This window comes from Fundulus heteroclitus, chromosome 12, assembly GCF_011125445.2.
Source record: "Fundulus heteroclitus isolate FHET01 chromosome 12, MU-UCD_Fhet_4.1, whole genome shotgun sequence".
Classification (NCBI taxonomy): domain Eukaryota; kingdom Metazoa; phylum Chordata; class Actinopteri; order Cyprinodontiformes; family Fundulidae; genus Fundulus; species Fundulus heteroclitus.
Genome location: NC_046372.1, coordinates 11872877 through 11892135, shown reverse-complemented (window position 1 = coordinate 11892135; position 19259 = coordinate 11872877). Strand labels below are relative to the sequence as shown.

General features: G+C 39.3%; 1 protein-coding gene across 3 annotated transcripts in view; it reads right to left on the bottom strand.

Moving 5' to 3' along the window:
• Positions 1–12798: 12798 nt before the first annotated feature.
• gpat2 (glycerol-3-phosphate acyltransferase 2, mitochondrial) overlaps positions 12799–19259 on the bottom strand; it is a 217686-nt gene continuing 211225 nt past the window's right edge. For all 3 annotated transcript variants that reach the window (XM_036143930.1, XM_036143932.1, XM_036143931.1), the window contains 3 exons: positions 13721–13841; positions 13306–13374; positions 12799–12935 (listed from right to left, as the gene is read on the bottom strand). In XM_036143930.1, coding sequence (XP_035999823.1) covers positions 12838–12935; positions 13306–13374; positions 13721–13841 — 288 coding nt within the window. In that variant the 3' untranslated portion in view covers positions 12799–12837. The remainder of the gene's footprint in view (positions 12936–13305; positions 13375–13720; positions 13842–19259) is intronic.

The window sequence follows — 19259 nt, the reverse complement described above, 5'->3', positions numbered from 1 at the left end:
AACACACAAATGAAAATACATGAAGTTATTTATTTAATGCTTTATTTGCATGTCTTTAATACTAATGAGGAGGAGAAATGTGGTATTTTTACTACAGCATGAAACGATGTAATTAGTGACTCAACCTACTGACTCAACAGCTGGTAAAGTATCCATCAGTAGCCGCCCACTCGTGATGTGCAGCACAAACCGTGAACCTCTCGACTAACTTTAACACACAGAAAACAAAAAAAGAGGTCCGGATAATAAACGCTTCATCTCTCTCTCTTTTTTTTTTTTTTAAGAGGACTCATGTGGCAACTTTGTCATGAAACGGAAGAAGATCGCACAGAATATAATGAAATAAAAATATTCATATTACCTGCAGGAAGATTCCTAATCAATATTATGAATTTTGTTTCTGCTCGTTTAATTTCCCTTCAGCTCAAGTCACAGAAGCCCTCTTTAATTACCACCCACAGACAGCTTCAGGGAGACTCCAGCAATAAATGTGTTCATCTGTTTCCAATAAATGTGTTTGACATTTTTTAAAAAGAACATCTGACCGAAGACACATTTCGTTCAAGAACCGGCTTTTGTTTGTGTATGGTTCAAGGCCATAAAAACGGAATATAACACCAAAATTAAGACTTATTTATCAACGGAAACAAAAGAAGAGCTTAATTTGTGCAACGAAAACATCAAATTGCTTAACCGAACATTTATGAAAGGTGTAATTGTTACGCGATGCAGTAAAACTGTTTAGTAATGCAACCTTTAGTTTTGCCGCCAATTAAACAGAGAAAAGGTTTTATTTGAGCTTTTTTATTATGAGCGCTCAGGGCTGTCATACCATCATTAATAATTGGTTTTATTACCTTTGAGGTTTGAGCAGCTCTTGCATTTCTTTTCTTCTTTGTTTTAACAAAAAGAAATTGCAGTTCTTTCAACGTTTATATTTCACAGCTTAGGATAAAATATTAGATTTCTGTTATTTATAAATTTAAAACCTTTAAGCAGAGACAGATGTTAGTTTTTGTGGTTCTTATATTTGTTTTTGCAGAAATACATTTGTTTCTTGGCAGAAAGGTTATCAGGTTAACATTTATTTCTAAACAAAAATTAATAGCTCAAATTTCTTTTTAAGTTTTAAAAACAGTTTTAAAAAAAAATGTTGGTTGGATCTGAGGCGGAAAACGTGTGCAACGTTAATCGCTTTGACCCAAAATGGCCTCGTTAGAATATCCGGGAAATTCTCCTTCCCTCCGGTGCAGAGCCTGTTCGTGATTTCTGGCAGCAGGTAGGTGTGACTGCATCCGCCTCTGTGAAGCGAACACTGTGGAGCAGCATCTTTGTGACAAAAAAACATAATCAGGATCAAGGTGAAACAGCGGAAGAGTCGCACAAAATTCTCTTCAGTTAATTTCTATTTGTGGAATAAAATTCAAAATAATTTGTTTGGAAATAGAAAAAGCGAGCTCTACCATGAGCTGTGTGTCGAGCCAACAGTGAAACTCTGATGCAATCAAAGACTGGAGCTGTTTCCAATCCCATTTAAAGGGTTTACCGTTCTGCCCGAGAACACTGCCATGAATAAACAGAATCAAACCATCGTCCAGAGCAGCTTCTTCCAAAAGACCCAGTTTCTTGATCTGTGTATATATATTTTTGTACCATGCTCATGGGCTAAAAGAGATGAACAAGTTACAAATGATCAAAAAAAAATTTTTTTTTTGATCAGTGGTTCTCAAAGGGCCTGTGGGCTGGAGACCTGTTCACGGTGCACCACCTCTGTGCTATTGACAACAAAGAAACCCAATACAACAGTTTTAACCCATGACCGGGATGCGTTTGTGTTTGGTAGGCTCACACCTCGTGAATCTCCCCCAAACTCTTTAACAGGCTTTGCATTTACAATCGTTTTAAGGCTGCGGTTCTCTCTGAAGCTTATGCACCTTTTCCTTCCACTCAACTTTCCATCAATATGCTTCGATAGAGTAATATGTGAACAGCCAGTATCTGTAGTGATGTTTTGTGATAAACATATTTGGGGGTTTATTAGCTGTAAAAAAAAAAAAAGAAATAGAACAAAATGCTTAAAATATTTCATTAATGCATCTGAACCACGGGCCACCAACATGATGCCTGCAGGCACCAAGTAGCCCAGCAAGCCTGTACTAAATATAGCACAACCCACCAGTAAGCTGGATCCATTGCTCTTCCTTTTAATCACACTGGAATTTATATAGATGTAAAAACGACTTTAAAAAGCATTAAACATCTGTTTAGTTTCCATAAAGTTAAGGTGAACCCCGACTTTTCTAGTTTAAAGGTCATTAATGGTCGCTCTTCGTAACACACAGTACCAACGAAGTAGCTCTCATCTTCAAAAAGGTTGGTGACTCCCTGAAAACATTTAATTTTATAAAATTTGTGAAATAAATTAACTTTGAATGTTGTTCCGATTTACTAACCAGCAGTTTATGAAAAATATAAGTCTTCAAATGTCACTTGTCATTAATATGTAAAAAGGAAAATCCTCAAAAAGACAAATCTACTTCTCTCAAACTTAATCCATGACTGTAGATGAAGTTGGACGTGAGATTTTAGCTACTCAGATCGTCCACTGGGTGGCGCTAAAGTCGCACCATCGCTGAGAAGTGGCACCACAGCTTCCTTCCTGACTGAGTTAAGGGTGAGAAACAGTTGTACTCACTCTGGACTGTAAAAACAGTCAGCTGTACACAGCAAACATTACCAGCTGCCAGAAAAAAGTCCCATCAAAGGCAGGAATCGATCCGTCTCCACGTCTTGATGTCCAGAGATCTGCGTCAAGGAGACTCTCCAGAGGCCTGACTCAGCACGGACTGATCCACATTCAGGGGAGAGAGATCCTCAGGAAAAATGAGTTGTGTCGAGAAATATCTAATATGCACCCTTAAGGAGTCCAGGCTGCTTGCGCATGGCTTGAATTTGAGATGAACCAAGAACTTATTTTTATTTTCAGCTTGAATATTATTTAACGCAACATTGTACAAAACTTGAACAGTTTTAATCAGCATAAAACATGTTTAAAGATGTTTTTTTTTTTTAAGAACGTCTCTATTGCAGCTGATGAGAGGAGCTTCGTAATCCTCTCCAGTAGCTGAAAAATAACTTTACAAAATGCAATTAAAGGAAAGATACATTCATCTTAACTCAAAGTGTCTCTTTTTTTTAACAGAACAAAGGCTTTTCCTGACACCAACAAAGAACGAGGTCAGATTTCTGCCTCAGAACAAAGCAGAGACGAGGCCTTGAGTCATTCTGCACACTTAACATTAATTGTAGAGGTACTGCGAGATGAAGCGCTGCAGCTTCTGCCTGTTCTCTGACAACTGGAACAAAGGACTAACGCCAAGGAAGATGCCTCCCGTCTCACGCTGCTGCAGAAGGACCTGGATAAAAAAAAAAAAAAAAAAAAATACAACAATGAACATAAATATAACATTAGAGGACACTCCAGCTGCAGCCTCTGATTCAACTCTATGAGGGCTCTGCTTTTCTCCCTCAACTGCAACCCGCACAGGGCGACATTAAAAATAAAAGCGAATCATGAAGGAAAACAAAATGAGAGATGTTACATAAAAACACCGCAATAATAATAATAGAGCAAGGTCTGAAATAATGAGGCCAAATGAGCCAAATTTAAGGCTGTCCGTCCTGTTAAAACAGCAGAAGAGCGTTTCCTCTCCGGTCTGACTCGCTGCCGGTCCGACATCAGGGAGCAGCTCCAGCTGTCTGCCAGTAAAGACGAGGGTGACTGATAACCCCAATAATAAACTGAGTAACTGCCACCAGGGATCCTAGCAGATATATGGGTCAACCACGCTCTATTTTTCTAAAAGAAGGCGCTTCCCAAGTTAGTCAAGACACTGATTCAGAAGGCAGCAAGACTAACTGCTTCAGGGGAAATCTGTGCAGAATATAGATTCATAATTTTGGACTCTCTTCTAACGTCTGCCTTTTGCCGATGAGCGTTTTCCTCCTTTAGGTTTCACCCCGCTGATTTCTCATCATTTTGAGCAGTTTTTTTATTTTTTTTTTTAAATCTCAGCAGACGGAGACGGCAGATGCTCTCATTCTCAGCAGCAAAAGAAAGAAAGAAAAAAAAAATCAACTAAATTTTCTACCCTCCATCTTGGACATGATGGAAAAAAAACAACTTCTGCCTTTGAAAGCTGCAGAGTGATAATCCCTCACAACAAACATGCAGAGTTTATCTGGGCTGATCAAAGTTTCATTTTAATCCTCACTTCGCTCTGTGTGACTTGTTTTTCTTCACATCAACACATCTCACAACCCACAGGAAAAAAAAAAAACGCCACTAGAGGAGTCCCTTAAAATAACTCGCCTTACTTGTTTAACCTCAGTCAAGTATGCAGATTGTTTCCTTTGGTGAAATCAGCAATAATTCTTGGTAAAATAAACACCTTCATAGCCGCAGACCCGGACGTCTTAATTTAGAAACGCTATTTTGAAATTATAAACCAAATATGGTTAAAAGGCAGATCAATCTGTGAGTTCATTACAAATCAACGTCCATTAAGTTTGAACTAGTTTTAAGAGTTATTAAATGAAGTTATTTTAGATCTAATTAGAATAAAAGGGCTAGAAACTATAGCTGCTACATACAGCGCTGTGAAAAGGTATTTGTCCTGTTACAGACTTCTCTGTTTTTTTTCTACACTTAAACGTTTCATATCAAATATATGAGAATTATAAACTAAGATAATCCGAGTAAATGTAAAATGCTAACTTTTAAATGATGATTTCTTTTATTAACATAAAAAGATCCTCAAACCAACATGACCTGATGTGAAAATATAATTTACCTCCTTGCCAAAATAACTAACTAACAACCTTTTAAGACTTTTTAAGAGTTTAATTAGCCACAGAAATACCTGATTACAGCTGTACAGGTTGTTTATGGACCCGTCTGACAACATGAAGTAGACTAAAAGAGCTCAAAGACCTACAGATGTTGCCCCAATCTAAAGACATTAAAATCAGATGAGAACTTCACTGGCATCAGGCAGAAAGAAGCTACAAAGGCATTTCCAGTGAACCACTGTTCATAGATTAAAAAAACAAAAGCGTATCTTCCTAGTGTGGCTGACCTGGCATAATTACTCTAAGAATGCCTCACGGACTCAACCAGGAGGTCAAGAAAAGATCCCAGAACATCTCAAGCACTGCAGGCCTGACTTGCCTAAGTGATCTGGATTAAATGCTTGACACAACATTAAACAGGCTAGTTACGTTTAAGAAAAAAACTCCAATGTTCCTACATTAAAAACAAACACTCGATGCTAGTAGTTGTCGCTGAGAGTGTCCCAACAGGTTAGTAGGTTTAGGGATCAATACATTTTCTACATCGGTCTGGCAAGGTTCGGATCCATTTTTTACCCCCAATAAATAACATTAATTGAAAACTGCTTTTTGTATCTGTAATCTTTTTCAAGCTGTACACAAACAGACTCTGAACTGCTGAAGCCACAAATGGACTCTGCACCACATTCGTATATTACACGGTTTTAATAATACTCTCCTGGATACCGTGACTAGCACACTGTCTATTTCCCCTGCATTGTTTACATTGTTACATTGTTTTACATTGTTTACATTTCAATTGTTTACATAAATCGCTGCTGCATCTTTATCCTGAAATTTACTGCAATTTACTATGATTTTTTTCAAGCTGTATGCAAACGAAATTTCGTTCTGTACGCACTTTGTGCATACAAAATGACAAATAAAGCTGTCTAAGTCTCTGTCTAAGTCTCTACTGTTTATCTTTTATAATAAAATTTGTTTTTAGAAATTTAAGTTAAAAAAAGCAATTAGGACTTGATTAGGATTGGGATCCTGCAGGAGCTGATGACATGAAAAAGACAAATAAAGCTAAAGCTGCGTTTTGCGATTGGTTCAGATAATGAGCTAAACTTGAGCCCCAATGGAGTCAACTAATGAGATGGATTGGAAAGCTGAAGCTGGGGGTGTTTCACATTTGGATAATTCTTCTCCTATTTTTACATGCTTAGCATTCAAAGTGAAGGATGAGGTACAGCACAAAAAACAACAGCTCTTTTGTGCTGATGATCACAGAGCAGCAGGTGGAAACAGGCAGAGAGGAGCTGAACGCAGCGGGAGCGGGTGGGACCGGTCAGAAATCCAGCAGGACGAGGAACATGCCATTTCCAGGTCCAGATTGGGAGGCACTGCTTTTATTTATCAGGCTCCCCTCCTGTGGGACCACCGACCAGTCTGGGCATGTGATGCTGATGTCCAATCTGCTTACGAAACCAATCTAATAACTCATCTTTTATCAGAGCCTCTTTGCTTTTTTCTCGTTTGTTGCTTGGTTTTATGTGTTTAATTTTATTACCATGTCTTAATACTTTATGCACGTCCTTAAAATGTTCTGTACAGTGTGGTGTACAAATGGGTTCAAATTAGCACAATCACGAGGAACGTAACTCTTTAGAGGTCATTGAAATTAACTTAAGCCCCTTTACCTTTTTTTTTTTTTTTAGGTCTTTACAGCACTAGTGGCTCCTTTTTTGAACAGTGGGCTAACAGGAAAGGTGGTACGAGAGAGGGGGAGAGACATGCGGAAAAGGACCACAGGTCGGATTCAAACCCGGGTCGTGCGCTCTAAGAGCTGCGCCACCGAAGCACGCCCATAAGCCCCTTTTCCATTACAAGCCCAGGGATTTAAAGCCCCACGCTTGGTTTTACCCCAGTAACCCAAAGCCTGGGGCTTTTGGATTTTTGTGTTTCCATCCGCTAGGAGCCATTTATGTAAAACAACCCCAATGGCGTTGAGGAAAAACCGCAGTACCACTCCAGTCCAGCGGGTGGCAGTAAGACTGCAGTCAACCAGACAAAGCCAGAGAAACTGTATTATATCCTGCCACTCATCCAGACTCCAGAGAAGCAGGAAGACAATGTGCAGCCGATGGGGTTACATCTCCTTAGCCTCTTTATACCGCCCACAACACTATTTCTCATCGTCGGGCTCCACTCTATTCTCCTCCTGTTGGTGTAAATAAATAAAAATAAAGCACAGCTTCTTTCTGCCTGGGCAGCGTGGGGACCACAGTTGTGTGTGTTTGGCAGAAGTAGAGTCATTTAACTGAAACGTGGCACCGCAGCTTCCTTCCTTCCTGAGTTAAGGGTGAGAAACAGTTGTACTCACTCTGGACTGTAAAAACAGTCAGCTGTACACAGCAAACATTACCAGCTGCCAGAAAAAAGTCCCATCAAAGGGAGGAATTGATCCGTCTCCACGTCTTGATGTCCAGAGATCAGCGTCAAGGAGACTCTCCAGAGGCCTGACTCAGCACGTACACACTGTGGCTAAACATTTTATAATTAACTCAAAATGCCGAAAACATCCAGCCAAGATTTTCCCATTTGATATCTCTTATGTGCAGATATTCCACACTAAATTAATAAATGCTTTATAGTGACTTTTCAGCCGCAACTAACATGATTCAGTCTGCAGGAAATCACAGACTGGCTGACAACACGCAGCAGCAGCGGGGAAGTCTTTCTGCTGCTCCTAACAATCCGAACAGAATTTAAATTGGCTCATAATCCCGATGAACTGAATGCGCAGATCAAGTTTGGAGCTTTAATTTCTCACCTAAAACATCTTAAAACAACTTCCTGTGATAAATTAAGGTTATAAAATATCAATAGCTCCTTACTGCTCCTTTCACCTAACCTGACTCTAGCCAGATGTATTTCGCTCCGCCTAGCTCCACTCATCCATCTGGAACAGATCCATAGGAATGGCGTTTCAGAAGGCTGGGCCTTATCAAAAATTCTTGCATATGATTGGATAAGCCACTTGTCTGTCATCTTTATCAATGTGCTATTTCAACCACTCACACCGAAGCTAACCCGTGACGCTGTGAGAGAGACGCAGGAAAAAACAAAACTATTTTTTTTATGTGTTTGTGGCTCTAGTGGCACGCGTTTTATTGACAGTGAGCTGACAGGAAGAGGGGGGAAGACAGGCGGCAAAGCACCGCGGGTCGGAGTCGATCCCGGGCCGACCGCGTCGAGGACTAAAGGCCTCCTAATATGGTTCGCACTAACCGCCTCGCCACGGACGCGCCCTGGAAAACAAAACTTGCCAAATCGGGTCGGGAGAAGGGCGAAAACATGGTTTCCACCAACAAAAGCCTTCAGAGCCGTTCTCTGATGTTCTTTTAATGAAACAATATTAGGTAGATAGGACAACACGGAAGAAATAGCAGCATCAATGTTAAAACTTGCTTCCTCGATGCGAGCCGCCATTGTTGTTGGAATCAAAACAGTCTCACGTCACGGTCGCTTCTCCACTACGTCACATCTATGAAACTCCAGCCCTGCTTCCTGATTGGCTAGACAATAAAATTGGTTGGAGAAATAACTCTCTATGGGAGAGGTCCCAGATGTATGTGAGTGAAGCTAGGCGGAGCGACATCAATCTGGCTAGGGTCAAGTTACCTTTCACCACCCTTGTGTCAAAATGTTTCCAGAAAGAACTGAACCAAAGTCCGGTTGCCTCCGATTTAAGCCTGTTTGCTGTTTAACTGATCCGGATAACTGAGAATTTGCACAGGCATCTTGTGGCGAACAGTTTTTCTTGCTACACGCAACCCCGCCCTCTCAACAAGCCCAGAGAAAGCAGAGCAATGTACTGGGGGTAGCTTGAGGGACAACACCCCCAGAAAAGTGAAATTAGTAAATGTGTATGGAAACGTTACCTGGGGCTTGGTAATGAAAAAGGGGAAATAAACAAGGTTGTTTTTTCACTCTATGAACATGGACTGAGTACAGCTCACTCTAGCAACCTTAAACAAGAGCCGGGACTTGGACAATTGGACGTTATTTTTTCCATGTCTCTGTATTATCCGAAAGCACGGAGTTGATGTGGAAGGGTTGAAGTCAACCCACTGCTGTTATTCCTCTGAGGTGCACCGAACACACAGTACAGATCACTGGACCTTAGTCAAGTGAGGCTTCTTCAGTCGGGTAAACCGTTGAACAATACTGGTGGGGAGTCCAAAACCAATGATGGTTTTTACTCCTTAGAACAGGAGATCTGTCCTAAGAGTTTTATGTGTAGCGCCATATTTCGACACCCTACCAAAACATCGCCTTTGGTTCCGTGATGCAACCTCAAGTTTGAAATCACACGTCCAGGATATCGCTGACTTGATTGGAGATTACTGCAGGGCCAGACAGTAATCACTCAGCGGCTCGTCTGCGGCTTTACGACAGAAACGTTTTGTGAAAGAGGCTGGAGTTTTATGCCAAAGAGAACAGCTGATGCAAAGAGAAATACTTTTAAAGAGACTAAACTTTATCCTAAGAGTTGTGACTTGTGCCAAAACCATCAGAATTTGTAGATGATGTCAAGCTGCGTCTACACAACCATTTCAGAAGTTAGCACTGGAATCTTCAATAAAGGTAATGCACTCAGTTTCTAAGCTGCCCTCCTTAATTGCTGCTACAGAAGTGTAGCCAAAAACTGAGGAAGGTCTCCTGATATTACATGGCAGCACATTTCTCCGTAGGTACCTACGCCAGGTGCAGCTACTGCATAGGACAGATTTAGGTGTACTGAGGTTAATAAGTCAGACAGTAGCTACGTTTACATGGACAAAACTAATCGCAATATTGGAATCAGAAATATTGTGATTAGATTAAGTTTAATTGGAATTAAATTGAAGTCCAAATGAGAGGTTTGGTCTGTGCAGATTGACATGCATGTAAACATTTGTCAGGATAAAGTTATTCTGTGCCAAACTGACCTGAGTGCGCCCGACGTAAACATGACGTATTTCTGCTTTGAGTAACGGAAATATGTTGGGGAGCAAAACTGTCTGAGCTCCCGATACAACCTATTAGAAACATTAAAAGAGCTTAAAATTATAATTTATTCAATACGTTTCAACTGTAATCAGAACCTGGTGCATGTCCAGCCTGGCCGCTTATTTACATCCTGTTGAACAAATGTAAAATAGATGGACGCCATCTGGTGTCAGTATTTAGAAATCCCTAATATAAAGTGAAACTGTCAAAGAGACTTTTTGCTGGCCCATTTCTGCCTCTGGCCCGGTTAATTTCCACCCTGGTAGGCATTTCTATGTAAAACATCACTTAACATGACTGGCTTCTGTCCTAAAAGCATCTTCAATATCTGGCCATACTTAGCTTGAGACCCACAAAGTATGTCTAATTATTTGTTGGACAGAGATTTAGGCTCTTTTTTCAGATTATTTATGCACAGTTTTTAAAATTTTCCCTAAAGTCAGATTAAAGCATGTTCCACTGTGCTTCTTCATGAGTAAATGCATAATTACAACTTTTCTTTATCTCCTTTTCACATTAAATTGGGCAATATATTGCTGGTAAGAAGCTAAATTAGTATCTATAGAAGACAGAGAAAAGCAAAATCCATCAAAGTCTCTGAAATTGGCTTTCCATTTCATCTTTAACTGTCTTTGCTGGTATGAATTCGTCTTTCAAGAAATTACTTTAGTTTCAATTAATTTCTTTGATAAAAATGTCAGAAATATAATTGCCTCAGACTTTAAAGAGGACAATCTATCAGCTTCATAAGACTTCCTAAATGAAAATATTAGAACTCCTACTTACTAATGGTAACATTGATGCTGAAGTTAAACTGATAACTGTGATGAATTTCTACACAATAACCGTTCTGTAAAATTATACATACTTAAAAGGTGGCAAGAGTGAACTTTACTTGGGCTGTTGTATTATTTTGAAGTTATTTTTTTCAGTTTAGTTTTAGAAACCTGTTAAAAATATGAGCGCATGTGTTAAATATCAGGTGTGCTGGACGCAGGGTTAGAGGAGCATACCGGGAGTTGATTTTTATATCTCCGTCTGTCTATTTTACCGAAACAGCATACGTTTGTGAAGCGATATGCTGATGGTGCTTCTTAGAAAATACAATTTATGACGGGGTATAACAGATTTAGTTTCATAAAAAATTACGGCTATTTAATCGAATTTATAATTTATTTAATTTTTGGAAAATTGTGATTACATTTTGCCAAAACACTGATTGGGCTTCCATAAAGAGAACAGCATACATATGAATATTGTTGAAATATTGTAAAGAGGAAACCTTTTTGTTACATTTTCATAGTTTACGATGGCCATCTTGTTTTACAAGCATGTTTCACAGTTTGTATTTAGTTGCACTTTGAATTCAGGTCAACTCCCAGACGAAATGCTTGACATAAAAGCAAGTTTTTAAAATAATAAAATAAAAATGGAAGAGGAAACAAAAATCGATTAATCGGATTTGGTATAAAACATCAGAGATTTTATTTTTAAGCCAACCCTTATAACAAATACGGTTTATGAAGTGGAATGTGTTGATTTTGACATGTTTAATCTCCATCAGTTTGGGGGAAGTTTCTAAACGTTAATAACTTGATCGAACGACTTCACAGGAGATTCTTGCTAAAAAAAAACATAGAAAGCTTCAGGCATGCAATTAAGCAATGTGTAATTAATATGCAATGTAATACACATAAACCACTCAAAGTAGTCAAAAGTATGATGAAAAAATGACTGGACTCCAGAGTTTAACGCATGTGCGATTATGCAGGTTTCATTGCCGCGGATGTGTATGAACCAACGTATGCAGTACTTCACGTACAGTGAAGCGTCAGAACACCGGCCCGTGGATATCTGTCGCATGTCTCCCTCAACCCCATTTCCTGTCAATCTACTGTCAAAGGATTGTCATTTTTGTGCCACTAGTGCCACAAAAATAAAAAATATATATCCATTGTACTGAAAAAAAGCAAATTTGTTTAAGCTGCTTAGAATATGGTTAAAAATGTGTTTTCCCCCCCAACGTTATGGTGCTCTAAGGCTACGTTCACACTGCAGGCCTTGATGCTAAATTTCCGATTTTTTGTGAAATCGGATTTTTTTGCGTGTCCGTTCACATTTCCAAATATATGCGACTTGTATGTGATCTCCTGTGTGAACTGCATTCATACGCCTAAGTGTCCCGCATGCACAGTAGAGGACGCGATGACGTCACACGTAACAAGCGTGCCCATTGTTTGCGGAAGTAAACATGGATCGTAATGCTGCAGCATATCTTGCGTTCTTTACGTTATTCTCCAACCGGAGCAGCACATTACCAACGCAATCTTTTTAAGAAGATCCAAAAGGAAGAGAGCCAAATTTTAGCGACGTGAGCGGCTTTACTGATTCAAGTATCAATGACGTTTGGGTCGGATGAATGCGACCCGGCCGTACAGACACAGGTTGGTTTTGAAAAGATCAGATACGTATCGGATTCAGGACCACATATCCAAGCGACCTGGGTCGCTTTTGAAAAAATCCAATCTGTGTTGTTCAGACTGTCATAAAAAGATCAGATACAGGTCGCATATGGGCAAAAAAAATTGGAATTTGGTCACTTCAGGCTGCAGTGTGAGCGTTGCCTATGTGTTTTTCTTTAAAACAAATTATGTTACTAAGGGAATCATAAAATCTTAAATCTCTATAATATTTTTGTCATAATGTATTCCCAATTACATGCTTTCTTAAACTTTTAAAACTGTACGAACCTTGAATGCAAAAAGATGGAAACTTATTAATAAAGATACTTCATCAGACTTTTAAAACGCCTCAACAGAATGAAAGCGTTTTGAGGATTTTTTGCCCCAACGTGTGGACCAGATGGATCAGAACTGAACCGCTGGACGGCTGAAGTGCACCTGAAGCTTCAGCACCGAGTGGAGCTGTAATTCTCCGCCGGCAGATTTAGAGAGACACACACACACACAGAGGGAGGCTGTCACTCACCCCGAGGTCCATTAGCGCTCTAACTGCAGTGTGAGCCGCCTCCTCTGAGCAGCTTTCTGTGAGATACAGCACAAAGGCACACATGAATCAAAAGAACAGGCACATATCCAATACAGAAAATGAGGTCGGGATAACAGAACAAAGCCTCTACCAGTGGGACTGTAATTTTTATACTATGTATTATTGAGGGCTGCCATTTGGGTAGATTCTCGCTGTCTTGTGTGTTATTTCTGTAATACGAGAGCGTGGAGAGCGAGTGTGGGAGCTGCAGCGGCTTTCCTCTTTGGCCTCGGCAGATTTGTTAGAACACACACTGAATCAGTGGGAAAAGGCGAGGTGACAAGCTTTTACAGTTATGACACAAAGAAACAGAGGATCTCAGTGCGGCTGTGTGTTTGCTGGAAATGGATGTCAGGTCGGGCTCACCATAGTGCCGTTTCTTCTGATTTGCTGTGTCACGGAGATGGGAGTGTATCTGAGATAGAAATTCGGCTTCTGTGGCAGGAAAGTTGAGAAAATAGAGACATTACTCTGGCAAAGCAAAGGTCTGACAGTTCTTACAGATAGTAGATGGGTTCGTTATGCTTCAGCAACGTACTACCATATTATATATTTGTGGCCGGTCACTGCAGAAGATAAAAAGTTGAAAAAAAAAAAAACAAGCATCTGAGCCGCATCAATATTAATTTCAGCCCTGCAGCTACTCCAATACTTTGATTTAAAATTAAACATTAAGTCCAACACTTTTCCCTTTAATCTAAACCCATTAAATTAAATCTGATCGTTTCAAACCAAACCACCAGAGGTACAGGAAACATCTTTAAATCTATACTGTCTGTACCAGCTAGGGGAGAGTCCATGCCGTCCAGTGCCGCGGTGGTCCAGCACAACGCCCTCAAATGTCCAGCTAACATCCTGCAGAAGAAGAAGAGCATTTCTGGGCACTGCCTGGGCTGGCTTATCTAGAAAAGTAGACATAGGGGGAAAAAAAACTGTTTATTTGCATTTTAATTTTACAAAGAGGTCCAAAATTTTATCTATGTTCAGTAACATAGATATTAAAACTATTATAAATGGAGTTGTAACATTGCTGATATGAGTACAGTATGAAGCGAGACTCCCACTGAATTTCTGACCATTGCCGCCCGCTCCCTGAATATTTGCTGCCAAACCCACACACCCACACGCACCTCTACAGTCGACGCGCTGTACGAGTCCAAACCTGTATATCCACTGAAGGTTTTATTGAAGTTTAACAACAGCAAAGTAAATAAAATACATTCAACAAAAATCTCTCTGCTTTGAATGTGAAATACTCATATAAACTGAGACCAAAACCCCCAAAATAACATCATATACACAGTATGTAACATGAATATATATAAATAGGAAAATCTACAAAACAAAAACAGATGAAATCGCCGCAAAACATTTCAATGAAATGGGCTAAATTTGGAATTGGTGAACATTAATATAGAACAGTGGCTCAGAATAAGCAAGTTGATAAAAAATACGACCAGTGAAACAGGGACAGCTGTTTAACGTGAAACTACTGTGCAGAAAGAGTACGTTGCAGAGAGACTTTGCTGTTAGGCTACTGCAGCTTTTTTCTAGAATACGCAAACAGATACATGCAATAATCTCTCTGATGGCGCTCTGGAAACTCAGAATGAACCTCGCAAGCTGTGATGCTGCAGAAAAACGTTCTTTGTGAAATTTCTTCACATGGGTTTAAGGACTGAATTATCTGATAGTCGGGCGTGGAGGTTATTTCTTCATCAATGGCCTGAATTAAACTGTAAACTGGCAGGTTTTTTTTGTTTTTTTTTTAGTGGTGGCGGTACATTTTTGAATGGGACCATGTCAAAGTCAATGTTCTGTATCATTTATTTAGCATTTCTGGTTGAAATTGGGCATATATTAATTCATAAAGAGAATTAAGTTGCTATTTATATCTGTTTTTGATTTGAATATTTAGCAATTTTAATTGATGAAAATATTTGATTACAATTTATTTTATTCCAGTATTAATATCTAAACTGAATGGCACTCTCCATTCTTCCAACGATCTTGGGACCCGGTATATTTAACGCCGCTCCTTCCCGCCCAGCAGTAATCTTAAAAACCGTCTGCTCCCAGAGGACCCAGCCCAAATTTGTGGGAGCGGACGGTTTTAAGATCCCAACCCTGATATAGGGCTGCAGTACAGAAAGTTAATCTAATTTAGGAGGAGAGCTGGTGAAGAAGCAGAGACAGCTCAAATATACTCTAATATTCTTATTTCTTTACTACAAAAAGGAACTAATGCTTTTAGGATTAAGGATTTATTTCCACATTTTTGAAAACATTGTTAGGATGAAAATCTGCCGACAGAATAAATCCCCTTTGAAAATTTAAATAAAAGGATTTTAAAATTAAAATTACTTTAACAGACTGTAGCAAAAACAAAAATCTGTAGCTAAGCATCTCAGCTGTTCCAGATAAATGCAGCATTTATGTTGATTTTCAGCTCAACCTCTCTGGAGCTTCTTATACTGAAACAACTTATCTGAAAGTCTCCTCTGATATCTTCAATAAAGAAGGTAAATGGCTGGGCACCATGCCTTGGTGCAGCTACTGCTGACCATGCACTGTTGAGTCGGAGATGTTTCTGTGTGCCTCAAGGCTCTGTTATGTTTTTTTTTTTTATTGTTTATAATGTATTCACTTCCCCTATATTGAAAACATATTTAAGGTAATTTCTTATTACTGCTATACAGATATATTCAGTGGGGCACCTACTGGCCACTTTACTGGGTGAACCTGGTTAATTGTTGAATGGAAATCAGACAGTCACAAGACAGAAACGCAATTAAGGGTTATAACACTGCAAAAACGGAACTAAAAATAAGTGACATTTTTCTTAAAATAAGTGTATCTGTCCTTGATTTGAGCAGGTAAATAAGATGATCTGCCAATGGAATAAGATTTTTGCACTTGAAATAAGAACAATTAATCTCCATAATCTTATTTCAAATGCAGTATATCTAATTGTCTTATTTTAGGGGTGAAAATGCTCATTCCATTGGCAGATAATCTTATTTACCTGCTCAAATCTAGGACAAAAACACTAATTTTAAGAAATTATTTCTTATTTTTAGATCCGTTTTTGCAGTGAAGGTAGTAAGCAGCAGCAGGGTTGACAAAAATGCCTTTTTAACTTCAGGGAACAAGCCAGAGGAGTAGCGTCAGAGCTTGAAAGAATGCATCCATCCTGCCTTTTATTCATTGTTCAGGCTGGCGGCGGCGTAATGGTGAGGGAGACGTACTTTTGGCCCCTTACAACCAGCATTGTTCAAATGCTACAACGTACCAAGGTATTGTTGACGATCATGTTGAGTCATTAATGACCACAGTTCTGATAGCTGCTTCCAGCAGGACGATGCATCATGTCACAAAGCTTAAATCATTTCAAAATGGTTTCTTAAACAGGTCGATGAGTTTGCTGTACCTCAATGCTGTCCAGAGCCACCAGATCTCAATCCAAAACAGCATCTTAGGGATGTGGGGGAAAGGTTTCACGTCATGGACGTACAGCTTACAAATCTGCTGCAGTTGTGTGACGTTTTCAATTCAATATGGACCACAAATCTTTATGTCACCTTGTTGAATCTATGCTACAAAGAATTAAAGCGGTTCTGACAGTAAAATACAGTCCTGACACGGTACTAGCATGATGTACCCAAAAAAGCGTGAAAAAATTCACGTTGCACAGGTGCTGGGATTGCATTAAGGGTTGGTTGGTGGAGAGCTTTCATCGACCTAATGAAGGAAAAACTAAAGTCCTTGATTGTTTTGGGACATACTCCATTTCAGTAACTTTTGATGCTCATTTCAAACCTTTTGGTTTTCTCTCTCTTTTTTCATCTGAAAATTATTATTCAATTAAGTTTTAATGCGTCACCTTTAGGGTTACAAGTTTTTAAAGAACACTGTGATATAGCTATATATTATTGAATATTGCAATTAAGATGACAACATCAATTACGATTAATCTGTCTTTTCCTTAAAACTCTTTTTTAATAAAATCTCCCCTTGAGCTGTGGGGACATTATATCTGTCTTGAGTAGGAAGAACAGAGAAAGTCCATCTAAGTTTCTAAAGAAATATTGGAAAACAGAGTTTCAATCTCATTAACTTTCTTGGCAAACAGGGAGATTATTCATGTATAATTTTGTTTCCCAAGCTCCAACCAAAGCTCAATTTTTTTTTACCGGTGAAGTGATACTTCATTGTGTTTTTGGGTGTGAGTAACTTTTTCCTCTCATCGCTGCAGCTCTTTGACCATTCACAGGGTTCACAGGGTGTCTCTGAACACTCGATGTTAAGATGCGTCTGCGATTTGAACTCTGGGAACCATTGATGTGGGCTAATCTGCAGCAGAGGGAACACTTGGTCTGCCTCTCCTGGGGCAGTCCGCTTGAGAGTCGGTTTCATCATAGCGTTTGATGGTTTGTGTGACTGCAGTTGAAAAAACCTTTTTGAAATTTACCAGACTGACTGACTTGAAAGTTGTAAAAATGACAAAGACCAGGCATTTCTCTTTATTTTGCTGTTGCTGCTATAATGTGAAATAAAACATCGAAATAATAACATTACTGATGGTCTAATTGAAATCTAATTCTTAGAGAAAACCCCACTGGATGGTTATTAAGACTTCATAACAAAGTTTGAAACTGTTGTGCTGTGTTATTTCTAAAAAGGACATACAAACACTGGCCATTTTATTAGGTATAGCTCGCAAGTAAAGATGCCCTAATTCTCCGTGCCATGATAACGTGATAGCTTCACAGTTTGTTTTGCTGGCTTCAGATCCATGGTTTGAATCTCCCGACATGGTGTTTTATACTGCTTGAAGATAGGCGATGATGCTCAGCTGGTACTAAGGAGCCCAAAGCGTACCAAGAAAATATATTGCCACCATTACACTGCCAGCAGCAATGTTTTTCAAATGTCTTATTGGCCAATTTTGGAGAGTCTGTGCAAATTGTAGCTTCAGTTTCCTGTTCTAGCTGGGAAAAGTAGCACACCTGCTGTGGGTTTTTCCAGCTGTAACCAGCCTGTTTTAAGGATTGATGTGTTGCGCTTTTAGATTTAATATTTTGCTTAGCGTGGTGGTAAGGAATCATTATTTGAGCTACTGTTTTCGTTCTATCATCTCAGATCAGACTGCCCATTCTCTTCTGACATCAACCAGACAGACCTCCTTTGTCTTTTTCAAACCATTGGGTGAAAACCCTATTCTGCGCGAAACTCCCCAAAGATCAGTAGTTTCTGAAGAGACCAGTCTGTCTGTCTGTCTATCTATCTATCTATCTATCTATCTATCTATCTATCTATCTATCTATCTATCTATCTATCTATCTATCTATCTATCTATCTATCTATCTATCTATCTATCTATCTATCTATTCCTAAGTGGGGCATGACATTCTCAGTGGATCTCTGCAACAACTCAATTAATCCACACATACAAAGAAATGCTGAAGGGTGGGGGGGTGGGCTTAGTGGTTAGAACAGGGCGCTTGCATCCTGGGATTGCTGCAAATTGTTAAAATCCCTCAGATTGCTACTCTGGACCCTTGAGCCCCAGAATGCTCCCTTTTGGTGCCTCACAGTGGAAACCCACTGCTCCCTAAGGAAAGGGTTAAATGCTGAGGACAAATTTCACTGGAATGTACAAAGTTGCAATGACAAATAAATGTTGATTATTATTATTATTATTAAATCAAAATAAAAGCCTGAACACACGCAGACATGACATGCAAGGGGGCATAAAAAGCCAAGAAACCAGATTAAATCTGTCAGCGTTAAAGCATTTCTGCACCTTAATAGTGCAAGGTAATATTACCCGGTTTAGTCCTAATTGATGCCCATAAAATATTATCAAGGGATTGCACAATAAGTACAGCATGATGGGTAAGCCAACCAGCTGTTTTAAGATCTTTACAACCATAGTATCCCTTATCTTCCAGATGGCTTTGGATGTAGTTGTTTCACTGAACCTCTGGATGCTCATAAGTTCACCACTGGGGCCATAATGTCAAAGTGTAAAGAAACTATTTAACCAGAAACCAACAAGGTGTTCCTCACAAAACCTCTGACAAAGGAGTAAAATGAGGATTATCTGAAGAGGTTTACTAGAGACTCAGATCATTAGAAAGACCTGGATTTTTAGAACTTGCTTAAAGTTTGCAGTGGAAAATTTAATAAACCAATAACATCCTGGATGGATTGGCTGTCAATGCACATCATCCAAAAATCACCCAACCGACAGAGAAAGGTGGTGCAGAACTGTTGCTACATGCTCGCTTTATATGAGGGATTACTGCAAATTTGAC